This window comes from Nilaparvata lugens, chromosome 13 (genome assembly GCF_014356525.2).
Source record: "Nilaparvata lugens isolate BPH chromosome 13, ASM1435652v1, whole genome shotgun sequence".
NCBI classification, from domain to species: Eukaryota; Metazoa; Arthropoda; class Insecta; order Hemiptera; family Delphacidae; genus Nilaparvata; species Nilaparvata lugens.
Window position 1 is genome coordinate 25,641,647 of NC_052516.1, and position 18,501 is coordinate 25,660,147.

Genomic DNA, 18,501 nt, shown 5'->3' on the forward strand with positions numbered 1-18,501 from the left:
ATAGCTTACAATACAGCAAAATTATGGATGAATTTACAAAATATAAATTAAGAAAATAATTATTGAGCTGTATATAATATGAAAAAAAAAAACAATTTGTAATAACTATAGATAAAATAGATAATATTGTTATGCATCTTACATAAATTGGCGGAGCTTTGGACATATCAATGTCCATTCTTTGGAAAGAATATTCGAAGTATTCTTCCCACTAACTCTCTACCAATATGAGAGACTACCAGCGTCATAAAGCTTCACAAGAAAGAATTACGTGGACTAACAGCTTCAGATAACAGTAAAAGTTGCGACATAGACGCCCTATACCATGGGATATCTACTTATGCTATTGTTCCTCTATGATTCTACTTCCAAATAACCATTCTCATTCAAAAAAATTAGTTGACATGATTAACTGAAATGAAGAAAAACTGGGAGAAAACCGAGTCTGACCGCTGCAACGTTTAGTGCCACTAGCTTTGTGAAAGCAATATAGTGAGATTCACTTTCAACTGTCAGCATTCCTTATATATAACATCAATGCCTCCCATTCAAACAATGCTGACAGTCTAAAACAAAGAGGATTTACTACAAGCTCGTAATTTTTCAATGTTTTCAAAGATTTTAATGATGAAACAACATTTAGTCAATATTATAACATCTTAAAATTGTTCAAATGTAATTTTCAGCTCACCTTTTCTCTCGGCAATAGCAGAATTTTCCGATAAATGTTTTTCACAGTAACGCAACAACTCTGACAAGACTTTTCCTTCTCATCCCACAATTTCCCGAACAGGAAAACTGTACCAGGTTGCAGGAAATACTCATCATGAGCATCTAGGTAGTAAAAGTAAATAACCTGAAAATAAATAAAAATTCGATAATACAGTAGCTTAAAAAACTAATATCAACTTGATTAGAAGTTAACTAGTAGTTCTGCGAACAGTAGACCTCGCTCATGAATACAAATAATTGAGAAGGGCCATTGTGAAAGTACAGTATATTGTGAAGATTTAGCCATGTCATCTACTATTTTTTAATAACTTAATATTAGCCTTACTATTAGTAATAATAATTGTTTCATAATCATTCAATTAATTACAAATCATAGCAACAAAGAAACAAAGTTTCTAGTATTTACTCTTCTATTTGCGTCTACTGATTATTTAGACACAGTAAAAAAATTACTAAGCATCCTTTCTTTTTTTGCAAAACTAGTAGTTTCAACTCTTCAAGAGCCATTTCAAGTGTAAATAAAATACATTAAAAACATTAAATTTATTGTGCTTATATGTTCAAATCCGGAATATTCTGGATCTATTAAATTCATAAACTTATCGGCAAACTACACAACTCAAAATCGAATGTATATGTAGATCACAATCAATAGAGATCGATCATCAAACGTACAATGCATTTTTTCACAATAATATTTATAACAATGTGTTTGGTATGATACTAGAAGTAACATAATCTTTTATATTTTGAAAAGGAGGACCATCTATACATGTGATTTCACTACCAACTCACAAATCTGACTGAAAATTTGGAAACTTTATATGTTTTAACACTGTCTTCTTCACAATGATACGGGAAAAAGGTCACTAAATCAGAACCAGATTTTGAAAGGATGTGTTTCAATGATTAATTAACGTAGATTCAATCCTAATTTAATTCTTAATAATTATATCATTCTATTTTTCAACATAATCAAGCGTTTCATACTTCAGTCTGTCAATGATCATAGATTTTCTTCTCGTCAAAACATTTTTAAAATATATACATTTTATTTACGGTATGTGAGAAAAAAGGAAATGAGAAATGTATAATAACAAATACACTGTATTAATGAGAGGTAGCGAGAAAAAAACTTCACCTTTTCCTTCTTCTCAGTTTCTATGAGAGGTAACTTAGAATTATCTACCGGTTTGCAATTACGATCGCCTATTTCTTCCTTGCTTTCAGTATTATTTATAATCTTCTCCCAGTCATCATCACTGCAATTTACATAAAAATACATTATTCATACACAATTCACAAGTTGATTGGTAATTAGAATAATAAAGTTTTGTAAATATATTTTTTTGAAAATCTAGAAGAGATGTAATTTTGACTATAGTGAGGTCCACGTTATAATGGCAGTGTTTGATTATATTAGCAATGGTATTGCTATCCTTGTCTTTTATTCAACAAAGCCGATATCGCTATCTCTCTCGCTTTGCTCTGTTGCCAGATCGTTTTTCAACATTGTAGAAATAAAATTCATTAACAACATAAGTAATCTTGATTATGAAAATTAATTATGAAATCATTGAAAAATATAATTTTTGGTTGATAAAATATAATTGATTATTTCAAACGAGAATGGACAGTAAATATTACATCAATAAACCGGTATCAGTTAGCCTCCAAAGAAGGCATTGACAAGACAGAGGATCGGCAACGTTTTTCTCCTATCTTTCTCCACTGCCATTATAACGTGGACCTCACTAGAAACCTCTTAGTTCTTCCAATTATTGTATCAATCAAACTTGTGCTTCCAATTAATTGTGAATAAATAAATAAATAAATATGATTGTCACAAATTAAATCACTAGATTTACTTGATTGAATTTTGACTAAATTCACTTGATTCATCACTAAATCCAATTATAGAAATTGTGTAAAAAGAATTAAACTGATTGAACAAAGGCCTACGTCATTTTTTCCAAAACACAAATGAAACACTCACATACAGACTGTTTGGAGTTTGTTTTGGCGCAAACGACACATGAAATTCGACGCAGCATGTGTTTTCAAATGGTGACACTCAGACCAGTCGACTCTAGTCTCCGCAACCTCGCCATTTGAAAGCACATGCTGCGTCGAGAAGAGACTAGAGTTGCAGTCTCTTCTCGATTTGAGTCGCGTAAGTGTGAGTTGAGCCATATATTACTCTTTTGAAGTTAAGACACTTTGTTTCAGAGTAAATCTTTAAATAGCCTCACGTTTGTAGTTGATAATATGGAATGCATTTCATTCCTGAGGAGGAATTCATCAGCCAATAATATTTATTTTGAAGCAAAGTATGTTAACTAGTATAACGTATTTCGTCATGGAAAAGTACATCAATTACAATATGAAGTTTTTGGACAAAATTTGAACTTAACTTTCAACAGTAAACCTATTTTTCTGACATGTCATTCATTACCAAAATTTGGAAATATACCTAATAGTTTCGGGCAATGCCTGTTGTTCTTTCCCAATCATACTTATATGATCCTATTATATTAAGCGAGCAATTTCTGTATTTATATATCTGGTTATTTTTATATCTGGTTATTTTTATATCTGGTTATTTTTATATCTGGCTATTTTTATATCTGATTATTTATGTTTAACGGATCTCATAGTAGGTTTATATTATAAAGATTCGATTGCACTAGGTTTCATCCTTGGGAAAACTCGCTGAACGACATTAAAAGGATAATTCATCCTTGGCTGAAACAGCTGTGGATAGTAAAAAAGTGAGTGAGCGAGTGAGTGTGAAAAATCAAAATATCGCATCCCCGAAATTCATAAGATGACGTATAGCCAGCTGTGAAATATAAACACGATGATTTTAGAGAATTGTGTTCTTTTTATCAATAAATATAAATAACGAGCGAAGCTCGGTGTCCCGATATTTAATTATTATATCCTCAAATAAATACAGATAAATAAATTACAGATAATATATTCTTATGCTATTATCATAAAGATCAAGATGACCAACACATTTTTCGATTCCTCTCAATCAGAGTTGTTATTACGAGTTTCATAACTGAAAACAATATCTATATCAATATTCTTATGCTATTATAATAAAAACCAAGATGACTTACAAATTTTTCGATTCCACTGATTCAGTTTTTTGTGGCTGCTTTTCGAGACGCGCGTGTTCCTCTGTCATCCAAGCGTCTGCCTCTCCCGCGAATTCATCCATTCCAAAATCCATTTCTAACTCCAACTCAGTTTTCGCCACATCTGTATTCTGCTCCTTCTTCACTTCTTCCAATTTAATGTTTGCAGACAATTCATTCTCCTTCTGTTTTCTATCAGTGGTGTCGTCTTCTTTCTTGTCCGGTATCTTGAAAAAATCAAAGATCTTCAATTAGTATAGCTGTTGAAATAGTTGAATAATATATAGTTATAACTTTGACTATACTTCAATTATACTGATTACTATAACTTATAAGGATTGCTGAAATGGATTAGAACTCATTTGACTATTCAGAAAATATAACATTTTCCAGCAGTAATAAAGAGCAAATATGAATAACACATATCTGATATTGTAAGAGTATCTTACGTCACAAGGATGGTAAGGGGCCTTTTGCAGTCGAGAATGATGTTTCTAGTCGAGGCGTTAGCCGAGACTAGAATTTCATTCGAGCACTGCAAAAGACATTCACGTCCACGTAAGGTACACTATTTTTTGTCATAACAATCTAAAGAAGAATAATTGAAAAATAGAAAACATTACCAGCTTGTGCTGAAGTTACTACATGCATTCTATAAACATAACCTAGTTTACAAATTCCGAATAGGGAATTTTGTGGAAGTTGACAAAACTTCCACCTGGAGCGCTGAAGGTGTTTTTGTAGCAGTTTTGCTGTTCCTATTTCGGAACTAGGAAACATACTCGACTGTAAAGAAAACATATGGTTTCATTACAGTAGAGTATGCTGTAATGAGAATCATATGTTTATTTGTTCTGCAAATAGCTGATTACCGGATTGATTTCATGCATGGAAAACAGCTGAAATTGAATGACTATGACAAAAAGGTTATCACAATAATCATAATTCGTTTCAAACGATGGCAAACAATTAAACATTTTGATAGGACTACTCGAATGTTTAATTACAAAGACCATCAATTACTAGTACCCTTATTATATTTCAATACGAACAGACAAGTTTCGGCGATAATGATGAACAAATTAAGCTTTAGGTTCGTGAGTGAGTGTCAGGTGATTCTTTATGCCAACATTTGATTAATAATCCACTGTTTTAACAGCTTTGTCATTGAAAATGAGAAGATAATTATTATTAAACGAAAATCCAAATTAAATGCTGTAAATCACCCCGAAGACTTCTGTTACAGCAAATATTGACAACAGGGTAAACAGCTAGATGGAAATTCGATGAGCGCTACTATTCAAAAATTAATCGAATATTTGCAGTAGTAGAAGTCTTCGGGGTGATCTTTACAGCATTTAATTTGGATTTTCGTTTAATAATAATTATTAATTCATTAGCATTCGAATAATTGCAATATCTCAGTAATTTCCATCTGGAAAATGAAAAAGTCATGTTTTGTGCATTCTGGAGCAAGACAGCATTTTAAGAGGTGGTCATCTGATTGGAAATCACCACCGCAGTCGCAGTGCGGGTGTCAATCTGCCTCCAGGTTGTGCAGCTTTAATATCGATTAAATAATTGAAGATTCTTTCGCCTGCTACTCCCTCTGGAAGAGTGACCACTTCTACAGCCGAATCCTATAAATCTCATTTAATAATCATGAAAATCGCTTTCCGGTGGTTCGGAACGAACCTAGAGCTGTATGTTCATCCATCTCGCAGCATCATCTTATAACCCATGAACAAATCTGGAGCTAATGTGGACACCATTATTCAACGTTCTTGCAAAGACATTCATCAAAATGTTATGAAAAATCATTTCAACATGTTTTCCACAAACTTTTAACGAGCACTCTGTCAGTACAAAGTACGCTACGCCTACGCTAGTACAATTCCCAACCGTAGAAAATTGAACCAACCATTGCAAAATCAAAAAATATACCATAACCTAGCTACATTTGCAGATGGAAATTACTAAGATATTGCAATTATTCAAATGCTAATGAATTAATTATTATTACTATTAAACGAAAATCCAAATTAAATGCTGTAATTCACCCCGAAGACTTCTGCTACTGCAAATATTGACAACAGGGTAAACAGCTAGATGGAAATTCGATGAGCTCTACTATTCAAAAATTATTTGTCAGCCCGGGAATCGAACCCAGTACCTCATAATTGCCGTCAGGAATGCTCACCCCTACACCAAACTGACAATCTACGGATAACAGAGCTCACTGACAAATCCGGGCTGACAAATAATTTTTGTATAGTAGCGATCATCGAATTTCCATCTAGCTTTTTACCCTGTTGTCAATATTTGCAGTAGCAGAAGTCTTCGGGATGAGTTGCAGCATTTAATCTGGATTTTTGTTTAATAATAATAATTAGCTACATTTGGACTGTCGTATAATTTAGAATTGGAAACAGTTTGGGCTTAAGCCGGTGGTACTTTTCTGTAAGTTGTGTTATGTCAAATGATTGATTGAATAGCCACAATAATTTATTTCAAGCCTAGAATCATTATTTACTGTAGTGAATAGAAGAATTAAATAGTGATTATATACTGTGGTAAGATTCATATGGACATTATAATGACCATAAAAACCATATTAAATGAACCCATATTGTTCCCTTCGAAAATTGTATTCAGTGAACTGAGAGTCATGTCAATCCGTCAACTCTATGTGCTTAGCATAGTTAAATATTTCAATAAACATAGAAGCTCATTTTCAAGAATTAATGTAACTCGTAGAACAAGATACAATTCACATAGATATGTTACTTATGATTCTAATTTAACGGTCATTCTTAAGCAGCTGGCATACATCGCTCCAACGATTGTAAACTGCATCCCGAACGAGCTTATCGGTGAACCTATTAAGTTTGTACCAATAAATATTAAAAACTGAATACTTCACAACTATTACTTAAATCTCAATATTGTATGAGTTCAAATTGTTTTTTTCAGCGTTTAAAACTATTTATTATGTCAGGATGGAGTGATCCGTAGTCTAGTGGATAGAGTGCTTGCGTAGCAGCATAGAGATCCCGGGTTCGAACCTTCTCATTACCAAAAGTTTTTTAACCAGATCACTCCCGTGTTATCGGATGGGCACGTTAAACTGCCGGTCCCGGCTGAAGTATGACAGGCTTAAATTATATATTCAGGCGGTGGGACCTCCCCGAAAGGGACTCCCCACCAACAAAAGCCATACGAATTTACTTCATGTCAGGATTAATTAGTAGCATTAATTTTGAATACTTTCAACTTTCCATTGTTTGCATAAAAGATTCCATTTTGAATTATTAGCTTAAGATTTAGAAATAGTTAAGTCTCTACTCCTACTAGCGAAAAAGTGTTTCACTTATGCCAGTAGTTTTTCACCTCCAGCCGTATTTTACAGATAGTTGACATAGATATTTAGAATACTAATTATTGTTTTGTTTTTTTCTAATTGTCAAATCTTTGTATTGTTTTTTGGTGAAATAAGAATTGAATTGAATAATAGTGTAGAATCATATTAGCCAAACTCACATGGGGAGGGAGGTCTTTTATATCGTCCTCATTAAAATCGTCAAGAGCTAGTCCAAAGTCATCGCCATGATCATCGTACTGCTCTAGATTATGATCAACCACCTCTCTTTTTATTCTCACTGGCATTGGTCTTATTTCCGGTAGTTTATTTGATACCTGAAAAGAAAAATTCATTCAAACTTTTAAAAAATCGTTCAAAATAAAAAAAGAATAAAGAATTAGTACATTACTGAAAATAAAGTACCTAATAACATAGACAAAATATAGCATAAGAAGATATCCCATGGTATATGTCGTTTATGTTCCAAATTTCAAGCCGATTACTGTTGACTACTGTCTATTATTACTATTACAGTTTTGGCCGGGTGAGAGTGTAAGGCTTAACTCACACATACGCGACTCAGGTCGAGAAGAGACTCGACACTATAGTGAGGTCCACGTTATAATGGCAGTAAAGAAAGATAGGAGAAAAACGTTGCCAAGTCTCTCCATTTTGCCACTGAGTGTACACAGCTGTTACTCAATTCATCCCATTAAATTTGATATAATAATAATTATCATTTCCTTGATAAAATAATCTATTTAATGTCAAATTAATCAAGAGAATATATTTTTTTAATAATTTGATTCGAAAATTTGCTTTCATAACTAAGATCAGATTTTTATTTTTATACAAAACTGAATTGGCGGCTAATTTAAAAAGCTGTGATACAACAATCTGAATTTCAAAACAACAGAAATTGAGTTATTTGGTAGGTATTCTATTCCAATTTCTTTTAAAAATAATAGAAAAATAGAAATCCTGTTTAAAATGAGTAATTTCAATGGGAATAATTCTGAAAAAAACTTTCAATATTATTTATACCGGTACGAGTAGGTCTAACCTATACGTGTAGGCTAACTGAAGCATGGATGAAGTTTAGGATGTTTAGTTATCAACTTTTAAAATGTCATTTCAGGTATTTTAATTTGTGTTTTTTATAAGGTAATGTCTAAAAATTATTTTATTGTTTCAAAAATACATTTTAAGTCAATTATACGACTTGTGTACTCAAGTATTTTGATAGAATGAAGAAAAAATGGCGGCTGAGAATTGTTTGTCTACTTTTGTACAGTCATTGTCAAAAGTAAAAATAAAATATTCTGGCAAACTTACAACATTGCAAAGCGAGAGAGAGATAGCGCTATCTGTTATGTTGTATGATAGAAAAGGACAGCAACAGTATTGTTAATCGTACACTGCCATTATAAAGTGGATCTCACTATAGTCGAGAGCATGTGTTTTCAAATGGTGACGTCGCGGAGACTAGAATCGACTGGTGTCACCATTTGGAAACACATGCTCTCGACTACATTCGAGTCTCTTCTCGACCTGAGTCGCGTAAGTGTGACTTGAGCCTAAGAACGAAACATTATAAGAGACTACCAGCGTTAAACAGCTTCATGAAAAAGAGCTTATAGGATTATCGGCTTGAGTTAACATTGAAATTTGGAACATAAACGACCTATACCATGGAATATCTTCTTATGCTATCTTTTCTCTATGGTAGTATATAGTTTGGATATTTGCCGTTATGTCCCAAGAAATGATACTATCTTTAGTCATCGCATTCGGGTATAGAATAGTTTAGGAATCTAGAATACATTAGTTTATTATTTCAAAAATGCAAAAGCTCAGAAACTGTAGCCAGATGATGCGCTATGAGTATCTGATGACTGATGCTGATGCTAGAACAGTCCTAGGTTAGAAACACGCCAGGCGCATGGATTTTAGTTTATGACAATATCTAATCTCTTTGCCTGTAATTCTTATAAAGTGTAAAGTGTAAGTCATCTATCTATTAGGCCCGCCGCAAAGTAGACGCACGCTAATCTACGAAAAGCAACCCACGCCGTGGGATGTTTTGTAAACCATTGCTATAGAATTATTCATAATCAATCAGCTAACAAGTGGATTATTCATTGCATGTATTATTATCATTACACAGATGTCTGGAGAAGCCTAGAAATTGTTTACAAAACATCCCACGGCGTGGGTTGCTTTTCGTGGATTAGTGTGGGTCTACTTTGCGGCGGGCCTTAATCTACCTAGATATAAGTGAATACTGATGTAGGATGTAGATATCATCATCCACCAAAATCATAAAAATATGTATGTTGTATGTTAAAATTGCATGTTGCATGCAAAATAAGAGAAACAATATTTTTGATAAAATTGTGTAATTTCAAGTATGAATTTGTAAAAAGAACTTATGAATTAGATTTAATAGAGAGCTATTTTGCTGAAAAAAATACAAACTCTAAATCGATTGCAAAGATTGATCTTATTGAGTAATAATAATTCTGTTGTTAACTACTTATTCAGTTGGCAAAAATGATAAGGAGTACATTTTCTCAAAAATGTACATATAGAGTATTGAAAAGATACATAAAATACTCACTCCATTTGCAACTGCCGGAGAAATATTCTTATTTCTATTAATAGTTATTTGTCTAGCCGGAGAAAAGGTTTCCATTTTTCTACTTTGAACTGGAGCGAAACTTTTCAAATAATCCCTGTAAAGAAACAAAATGAAAACAAATTTCAATAATTTTTCTTTTTTTAAATGACAGTGCATTGCATTCACGCTGGTCATAGAAAAGTTTCATCTTTCCGTAGGTAAGATTCTCATGGAAAAGGTAATCATAATTGATGATACAAAAATATAATAAAATTGAAATAGAAAAAGCTTGAAAAATATATTGAATAACGTTAATAGTTTAAAAAATATCTACTGTATTTTTTATGCTATGAAATATATTTTTTGATTTATTATTATGTTTTTAATGCATGTAATTTTCTACTATTTGAATTGAATATTGTGAAAGAATGAAACAAATTTGATTTGACATAGATTATAATGATATCACCAATACCCAAGCACAAGTTTCAGACTCATAAGAGTATCATTATCATTAAAAACAAATATTGGGAGCATGAAATTGATGTATTAAAATTTGACTTTAACGGAAGTTAATAATTATTTTTAAGGAGGATTAGGCAACTAATATTACAGATAGGTAAAGCTCACTTACTTAGTTGATATATTTGAAAATTGTTTTTCCGCTCTTCTATTTTGTTCATTGTCTAGGGGGTTGAAATCCTTCAATATCTCCTGTAGATGACTATCCTCGTCCAATTTTTTCGCCTGAAAATTCAGAGAATAAGTTACAAAGATCAACAGAATTGTGGAGAAGAGTTTCATATAATTTATAAATATCAATCATTAGGGACATCATTTGAAACAATAATTACAATATTCTTGGGATTAAATAAAAAGACTAAGAAATTGTCATAAACCACAGATTTATTGATAGTTAGAAAGACCGGTTTCGGTTGTTAAATCATTGTCAATCTCTGATAAACTCTAAAACTCTGTCAATCTCTAAACACTATCAATAAATCTGTGGTTTGTGACAATTTCTTGGTCTTTTTATTTAATATGAATGATTACCACAATATAAACTTCTCAACTACAGAAAAAAAAATAAAAATCTAGAGAAATGTTTGAAGAAAATAAATTTAAGTGTGGTTCATAGATAAAATTAGATTTACGTTATGAAGTCAGTACCTGATTTACATTGGTTTGCTATCCTTGTCTGACATTAGACAAAGTAGATAACTCTTTCCTTTTCTACCGCTGCACTGTTGCTAAATAGTTATTGACTAAGGAGAAATATAATGAACTACCAAAAATTTCATCTCAATCATGAAAATTTATTATTAAATCATAGAAAAAGATTTTTCTTGGCAAATAAAATATACATTAGATAAATTCATTATTATTGAGATAATTCATGCTTTAATGTATGCTTACAATGTTATGATAAAACTGAATTCGTAGTGTTGTATTGGTTGAAATGAATCTGGTCATTTAAACTATACTGGGAATTGTCCTTAATTACTCTTGTTATTTCTAAAGCCACTAGAATATTCAAAGATCTGCCTTATTTAATAACATGCAGAAACTCAACATTCTCCTCAACTGTAAACTTGTGATTATTTGTTATCATATGTTCTGCAAAGTTGGATTCCCCATTTTTTAAATCCAATATCTGATGCATTCTTTAATTCTACTTTTGAAACTTCTACCAGTCTGACCTACAGCATTACAATCGCCACATTTAAAATTGTACACCCCACTTTTATCCCAAATATAAATTTGTCTTTACTACAGCTAAATAGACTATTTATTTAAATTATCGAGTAAGTATTAATAATTTTTTTTTAATTAGTTAGCTTACCTCGGTCTTCTTTTTGGACGGAATGTGCGCAATATTGCCGATGAGTTTGCGAATGTCACCGCTTTTAGCCCGTTTGGACGCCTCGCCATCAACGTCACTTGGCTCCCGTTTACGACCGCGTCCCGACGCCTTGCTTCCCCCCTTCTGACGCGATGCCTCGCTCTCCTCCATGTAGATGTCTTCGTCGAATATCTCGCGGCCATCTTCCGCGTAGCCGGCGCCATCTTCAATTCGAAATAAACGAGAAAATAAGAAATATATAATAACAATAAATAGACATATTAAGCGAGCCGTTAACTATCCGATTTATTGTCCAACTACTGTATGTTCACTACCACAACTCCAAGCACTGTGAGCTGTTGAAATTAAAATATAACAGAAATATTTATTTATTTTATTAAATCATTCAGAATTACACAACTTACAGAAAAGTACCACAGGGTCACGCCCAAAACGGTTCCAATTCTAATTTATACAACAGTCCAAATGTAGCTAGGTTATGTTTCACTTAACATTCTTTAATTACACACTCAATTTTACAATTCAAAACTCACAAAAATCATTATCTTATCAAAGATAAGAGAGATAAAACACAAAAATATCAAGCGGGCCATTCACTATCCAATTTCTTGTCTTTGTTCAATATCACAAAACCTGGCACCATGAGCTGTTGGATGCCCCCAGGAGACACCACTACCGATCGCAGGCCACTTATAGGATTTCTGCCCAGAAATTCTTCAAGAATTTGGAAGAAGTGATCGCGGACATCCCAGGAAGAGATGGGTTGATTTTTGATGCACAGAGGTTTGGAACAGGCAGAAATGCCTAACCCGTGTAAGGAAGAAGAAATTATTCAACAAACTGCCTCCTGGTGGGAAGAAGTTGGATAAGGCCGCCTTCAAAAGAGCTGTCAGGGAGATCGGAGTCGTATCTTTCACCACTCACGCTCCGATTGGTTGTCCACGAGTTAGTCCGACATCCCCACTCAGGTGTTAACTCGACAACAATTACTATTCTTGAAGAATATGTAATAAATAATTTTGACTTTTGAACTCGACTCTGACAAGGCGGCTGACCTTCCGAGGTTGGACAAGTAGGGTGAACTGTTTAAGCGGGCCATTCACTCACTATCCGATGTTTTGTCTAACTTGGAGAACATAGTTCGACGTCGGACCGTGAATGGGGTTGTTGTGGGCAGGGCGATTGCTGCCAGACGAGTCGGAGAAGTCTGGTGAACTGTTCACCCAACTTGTCCCACCTCGCAAGGTCAGCCGCCTAGTTAGCTTTGATTTAGAACGTGAGTGGGGACGTTGGGCAGGGTGCTGTTTTTGCTCAGGAGCCTGAGATGTGTACCAGAGGCCCATCTCCGCATGTGTTACTTCGCCTTCTTTCAGAGTGTGATGCATATGGCATCACCTTGTGGGGTGGTGCCTCTGAGGTAAAAGATATACTGCTGGTGCAGAAGAAGGCCATCCGGATTCTTTGTGGGGCAGAACTTTTAGCACATTGTAAGCCTCTTTTTGAGTGAAAATATTCTCACTGTATTCAATCTTTACATTTACAGGTCAGCTATAAAGGCATTCCACAGTGTCTGTACTTTGCCTACCAGGGGTGATGTGCATAATCATGGAACCAGAGGCAGGCTGAGGCTGGACCTGCCATATTGTAGATTGGGGAGGACCCAGAGCAGCCTCATCTACCAGCCAGCTAGAATTTTGAACAAGCTGCGAGTTTCAGCCAGGACTCTCTGCCAGAGACGGTCTTGAAGAGGAGACTGAGGGCTTTTCTTCAGGAGAACCCCTTTTATTCTCTGAGGGAGTTATATGATTGTGATCCTCAGACTGTGAGTAGATACTTCTTGCATTTGTCTTACTGCTTCTTCTGCTGCTGCTTTTTGTGTTTTGAGGTGTATTTTTGTTCTTGACCTGTCTTATGACAGTTTTTTATGTTCTTGACTTGTTTACTTGTGACCATACCTATGACCACGCCATGAACAGAAACTCATTATTATTATTATTGTTGCACTAACTAGCCGAAGCGTGAGTAGTAATAGATCCAACATGGTTGCACAACGTAGTTGGACCAAATAGTCGAATAGCCCGCTTAACCCACAAGGATTTGTGGTGATGTCTGTGTATTTTCTTAACTGTGATATACCTGTTTTAAAAATGTTTATTATATTATATAAAATTTGCTTATCTTTGTCTTTTTATGTATATATTACGATGTGACTGTGATGACTTTTAACGTTTATTGTTATATTTTAGAATTTTTTATTTAATTGTTGACTTTGTCTTGCATTTTTGTTAAAGTGTTCTGACAATAAATGAATCTAGAATCTTGTCCAGTAACATTCGCCCCACCATCAGCTACCCCATTCACGGCCCAACATAGAATCCAATTTTGAATATTGTCTCAAATTGGCCAAGAAATCGGTTAGTGAATAGGCCGCTTTAGACGTAGCAATGGCTAACGGCTAATAAATAATGTATCAATGTTATTTGGAGAAATTATTTAACAACATTAAGACAAAAATACACATACGTAAAAAACCTCACAAGATAGATAGGCTATTTAAATAATTATAAAAATAAAATAAGAATATGTCTTGACATCTACAGCAGTAAAATTTTTTATACTGTAGATGAGAGCAAATGGTAGCCTACGGTCTATCATTAAAGAAAGTAGGCTGAAAATTGTTTTTGAGTACATACTCACCATCATCAACAATGAATTCATCCTCCTGGCGTTGCAGAACCCTTTCAGAGTATTCACGCTCATCAACCTCCTCATACACATTATCAATATCTGATACCTCGTATTTGTTTTTGGCACCCTTCAATTTACGAAGACGATCTAGAGCCGCCAGACGACCGTGTTTGTCTTTCTTCTCACGACGAGACCTGCCAGTCGATAAAGGCTGGACACCTAGATAATGAAGATAAATAAATTTCAATCTTAAAGCAAATAAATTAATAGTGGAAGAAAATCTAGAAATATTCTATCAACTGAAATAACATAAATTGAGTATATAATGCTGATAGAAATCTTGAAAAAAGTTCATCATTTCAATCAAAGAAATAGTAATAGTTAATAGTAATAATTTCCGTACCTATATCGGAGTCTTCCATGTTGATGATTTTATGATTAGATGAGAAAGTTTTTAATATATAGTACACAGCATTTCTAGATTAAAACCAATTTTAAACGAACCAAATTTTTTAGATATTTACTTTTGCAAATTTCATAACCTATACAACAAAACTCTCCAAAATATTAGAGCTGAAGCGCCAAAAATCCAATACAACCAACATTTCAAACTTCAAAATAGACGAGCAGAATTTCAATCTAAAAATTGATTTTTCGCAAAGCAATTGAATAATTATGAATAAATCACGTGAAATAATGTGATTTTGTTTTTAGCGAGTAATAGTAAAAAAGCATCACTCTATGTCCAATATTGCTTTCGAAAATTTATACCTCGTGAGATAATGAATAATTTGGAAATAATAAAAAAACAATTTATGATTTTCTCATCAACATTATTTTGTATTCATAAGTTTTGAATATTAATCAAAAGTTGATTGATTAGTGGATTTAACAGTTGGTAGTTTGAGCTTAGAGCGAATCCGTTTCCTTGGTTCATTCATAACCTACTACGTTTTCTTTTGATCATCGTTTTACAAGTGCTTGTTCTCTTGAAGAGCTAAGGCCGAATTTGGCGACTTGCACGTAGTAAAACTAATAATAATCCATTTAAAATGTCTAAAGCCGAACTTGCCTGTGTCTACTCAGCTCTCATCCTCGCCGATGACGATGTTGCCGTAACTGTGAGTATAATTTCAACTTGCCTCAATTTCATTCACAAAACACCACATGGTGACCAAAGATTCCCTAGGCTTTACTAGACTCTTCATTAATTTTAATAAATATCTTTCCTTTTATCATTGATTTGAGTGTTTTTAGTTATTGGTCACTTAATTTATCCTGAATTTTATGATCAAATTGTACAAATATAGCCTACCCTCACTCAACAACATTGCTTAGGCTACTCATAGCCTTTCACCATAAGTTATGGCAGGTTAAATCCTGAATATATGTCATTTTATCAAAATAATTAAATTGATGCTTTTGTAATTGCTCGTTTTATCTTTTAAAACTTGAATCACTTGTTTCTACAATTATAATGAGTCAGTAACGTTACGTTATTGAAGGTTAGCTCTTTCTATTGACCTCCAAACTTTCAGCCTATTTTTTGTTTATTAATATTTCAATTAATGTTTTCCATTCATTGATTGAGGTTTTTGTCTCCACATGTTGAATGTAAATTTTACGCGATGATGATCAAGGCAGGCTCCCTCATCTGAGACGAACCCAAAAATTCTCAAACTGCTGAAAACATCTGCCTACTGAGCGTAGATTTTGAGTATAAGTAAGTTAATGCTACTCTGCTTCATTATGTCAACAAATATTTTTTATTAGATGGCCTCTAAATGTGACAAATTATAGAAGTTAACAAATTAACGCCACGTGTTGAATCAATATTTGCCATGATGATTGAAGGCAGGCTCCCTCTTCTGAGGTGAACCCAAATATTTTCAAACTGCTGAAAACAACTGCCTACTGAGCAAGCTTCCATGATTATATCACTTATGATTAATCTATTTTAAATTCAGTTTGATTTCTAAAGAGATTCTTTATTTTTATAAATTCAATCACAAGATAATCTCCCTAGAATTATTCTAGATGTTCCTTATTTACCTCAGTTTACGATCATAACGACGACGCCATGATGACTAGAGGCAGGCTCCCTCATCTGAGAGAACCCAAATTTATCAAACTGCTGATAACTTTCTGCCTTCTGAGCGTCATTACAAATTTATTTCTAAGTAAGATTTGAATATTAACTTATCAATCGAATTTTTAGGATACTATAACTTTAAAAGGTATTATCGTAGAGAATAGGAAGCATTAAAAGATATCTTATGGCATAAGGAAGTTACTTTTTAAATTTTACTGTTGGAAAATATAGGAGAACAGCGTTGCCGATTCGCTGCCTTTCATATGTATAGCCGATACCGGTATATCTTATGAAATATCAATTGTTCATCCTTGTTAAAAATGATCAATGATATTTCATTCGTCAAGGAAATAGTAGCCTATATCCCTAATGATGTAAGCTCATACATTTTCATAATTGAGATTATTTTATTAATTATATTTCTATATTGTTGAAAAACGATCTGGCAATGTTGTAGAGTTATAAAATTATAGTACTTTTTTGTTTGTCGAATGATAAAAAAGGATAGTAGCATCAATGTTGATCAAATACTGTTATAACGTTGACCTCGCCATAGTATTTGAAAGCCATCAACAGAAACATTCAATTTTTATGTGTTTTGTCTCTATTTTACTGGTCAAGATGATGGCATTGGCTAGTAAGCAAAAGGACACCTCAATTTCTATTTTGGAATATTCATAAAGCTTCTAACTATTAATGATGTGCACAGTATGGTTGATTTTGTGATTTTATGGTTTGATTTTGTATTGGATTGAACTCCCATGCTTCTATTGTGGAATATTTAAAAAAATCTAGCTATTGATGTTGTGCACAGTAGGCTATGGTTGCTTTTTGCATTAGATTCAACATTCTTGCTAACAATGCTAACTTTATTTTTATTATTGCAGGGCGAGAAGATCCAGACGATCATCAAGGCCGCGGGCGTTGATGTGGAGCCATACTGGTCGGGTCTGTTCGCCAAGGCTCTGGAGGGAGTCAGCGTGAAGGACCTGATCACGAACGTGGGTGCCGGAGTGGGAGTCGCCCCTGCCGCAGGTGGAGCCGCCCCTGCTGCTGCTGGAGGCGCTGCCCCCGCCGCCAAGGAGGAGAAGAAGGAAGAGAAGAAGAAGGAGGAGAGCGAGAATGAGTCTGACGACGACATGGGCTTCGGTAAGTTGGCAAACGTAACCTGTCAATTTATAGTGTAGGGAACTTTTAAGGTTGTGCAAAGGCTAAAAATAAACTTCCTACTGGTGATATTTTTCAAAGTTATTAGATTTTTATATCATCAAGATATCAAAATAAAAACGTTTTTTCAGGAAAACATTTTTTTTTCGATCATTACTTTTCCAGATATGAGCGGCTAAGTTTGAAGTTTCGTGACGGAACATTTCAAATTCGGTAAGAGATAAATCCATGAGATGTGAAGGATGAATTCTTCATAGTATTGTTGATCTAGTAGAACAAAAATTTTCTAAAAATATAAATTTTTGAGAAAGTTATTCAAATTACCAAAAATAACTAAACTAAAAGTTATTTTTGGTAAATTGAATAGCTTTCTCAAAAATTGATATTTTGAGAAAATTCTTGTCAAATTTCATGGATTTATCTCTTACTGAATTTGAAATGTTCTGTCCCAAAAATAAAACTTAAGGCGCTCATATCTCCAAAAGTAATGATCGGGGAAAAAATGTTTTCCTGTGAAATTTTTTTCATTTTGATAGCTTGATGATATACAAATCGAAAAACTTGGAGAAAATATCACCAGTAGAAAGTATATTTTTAGACTTTGCACAGCCTTAAGCTTGTTTACCACTCATCAGTATCGGCATAGATAAAATATATCATAAATATATCTCATAGGCCTAGTCATTTAAGTTCCAAATTTCAAGCTAATTTTTTATCATCTTAAGCCAATCACTGTTAACTACTGTCTATTATTACTGCTTTGGCTGGGTGAGAGTGTAAGAATGTTACAGTATGAGAGACTAGTGAGGTCCACGTTATAATGGCAGTGTA

At 33.6% G+C, this 18,501-nt stretch overlaps 2 protein-coding genes across 2 annotated transcripts in view; one reads left to right on the forward strand and one right to left on the reverse strand.

Moving 5' to 3' along the window:
- The window catches only part of LOC111057101 (DNA polymerase alpha catalytic subunit), a 57,916-nt gene extending 42,935 nt beyond the window's left edge, over positions 1–14,981 (reverse strand). The window contains exons 1-9 of the mRNA XM_039440140.1: positions 14,815–14,981; positions 14,421–14,630; positions 11,703–11,926; positions 10,494–10,606; positions 9,860–9,974; positions 7,419–7,574; positions 3,861–4,105; positions 1,874–1,994; positions 692–856 (exon numbers count right to left, since the gene is read on the reverse strand). Coding sequence (XP_039296074.1) covers positions 692–856; positions 1,874–1,994; positions 3,861–4,105; positions 7,419–7,574; positions 9,860–9,974; positions 10,494–10,606; positions 11,703–11,926; positions 14,421–14,630; positions 14,815–14,833 — 1,368 coding nt within the window. The 5' untranslated portion in view covers positions 14,834–14,981. The remainder of the gene's footprint in view (positions 1–691; positions 857–1,873; positions 1,995–3,860; positions 4,106–7,418; positions 7,575–9,859; positions 9,975–10,493; positions 10,607–11,702; positions 11,927–14,420; positions 14,631–14,814) is intronic.
- A 115-nt stretch (positions 14,982–15,096) lies between these two features.
- Positions 15,097–17,652, forward strand: LOC111057102 (60S acidic ribosomal protein P1; the record flags this gene model as incomplete). The annotated part of the gene is given in 2 exon segments (XM_039440141.1): positions 15,097–15,532; positions 17,391–17,652. Coding segments are annotated over 2 exon segments (331 nt in total), but the record flags the coding sequence as incomplete, so codon positions are not given.
- Between the last annotated feature and the right edge of the window lie 849 nt (positions 17,653–18,501).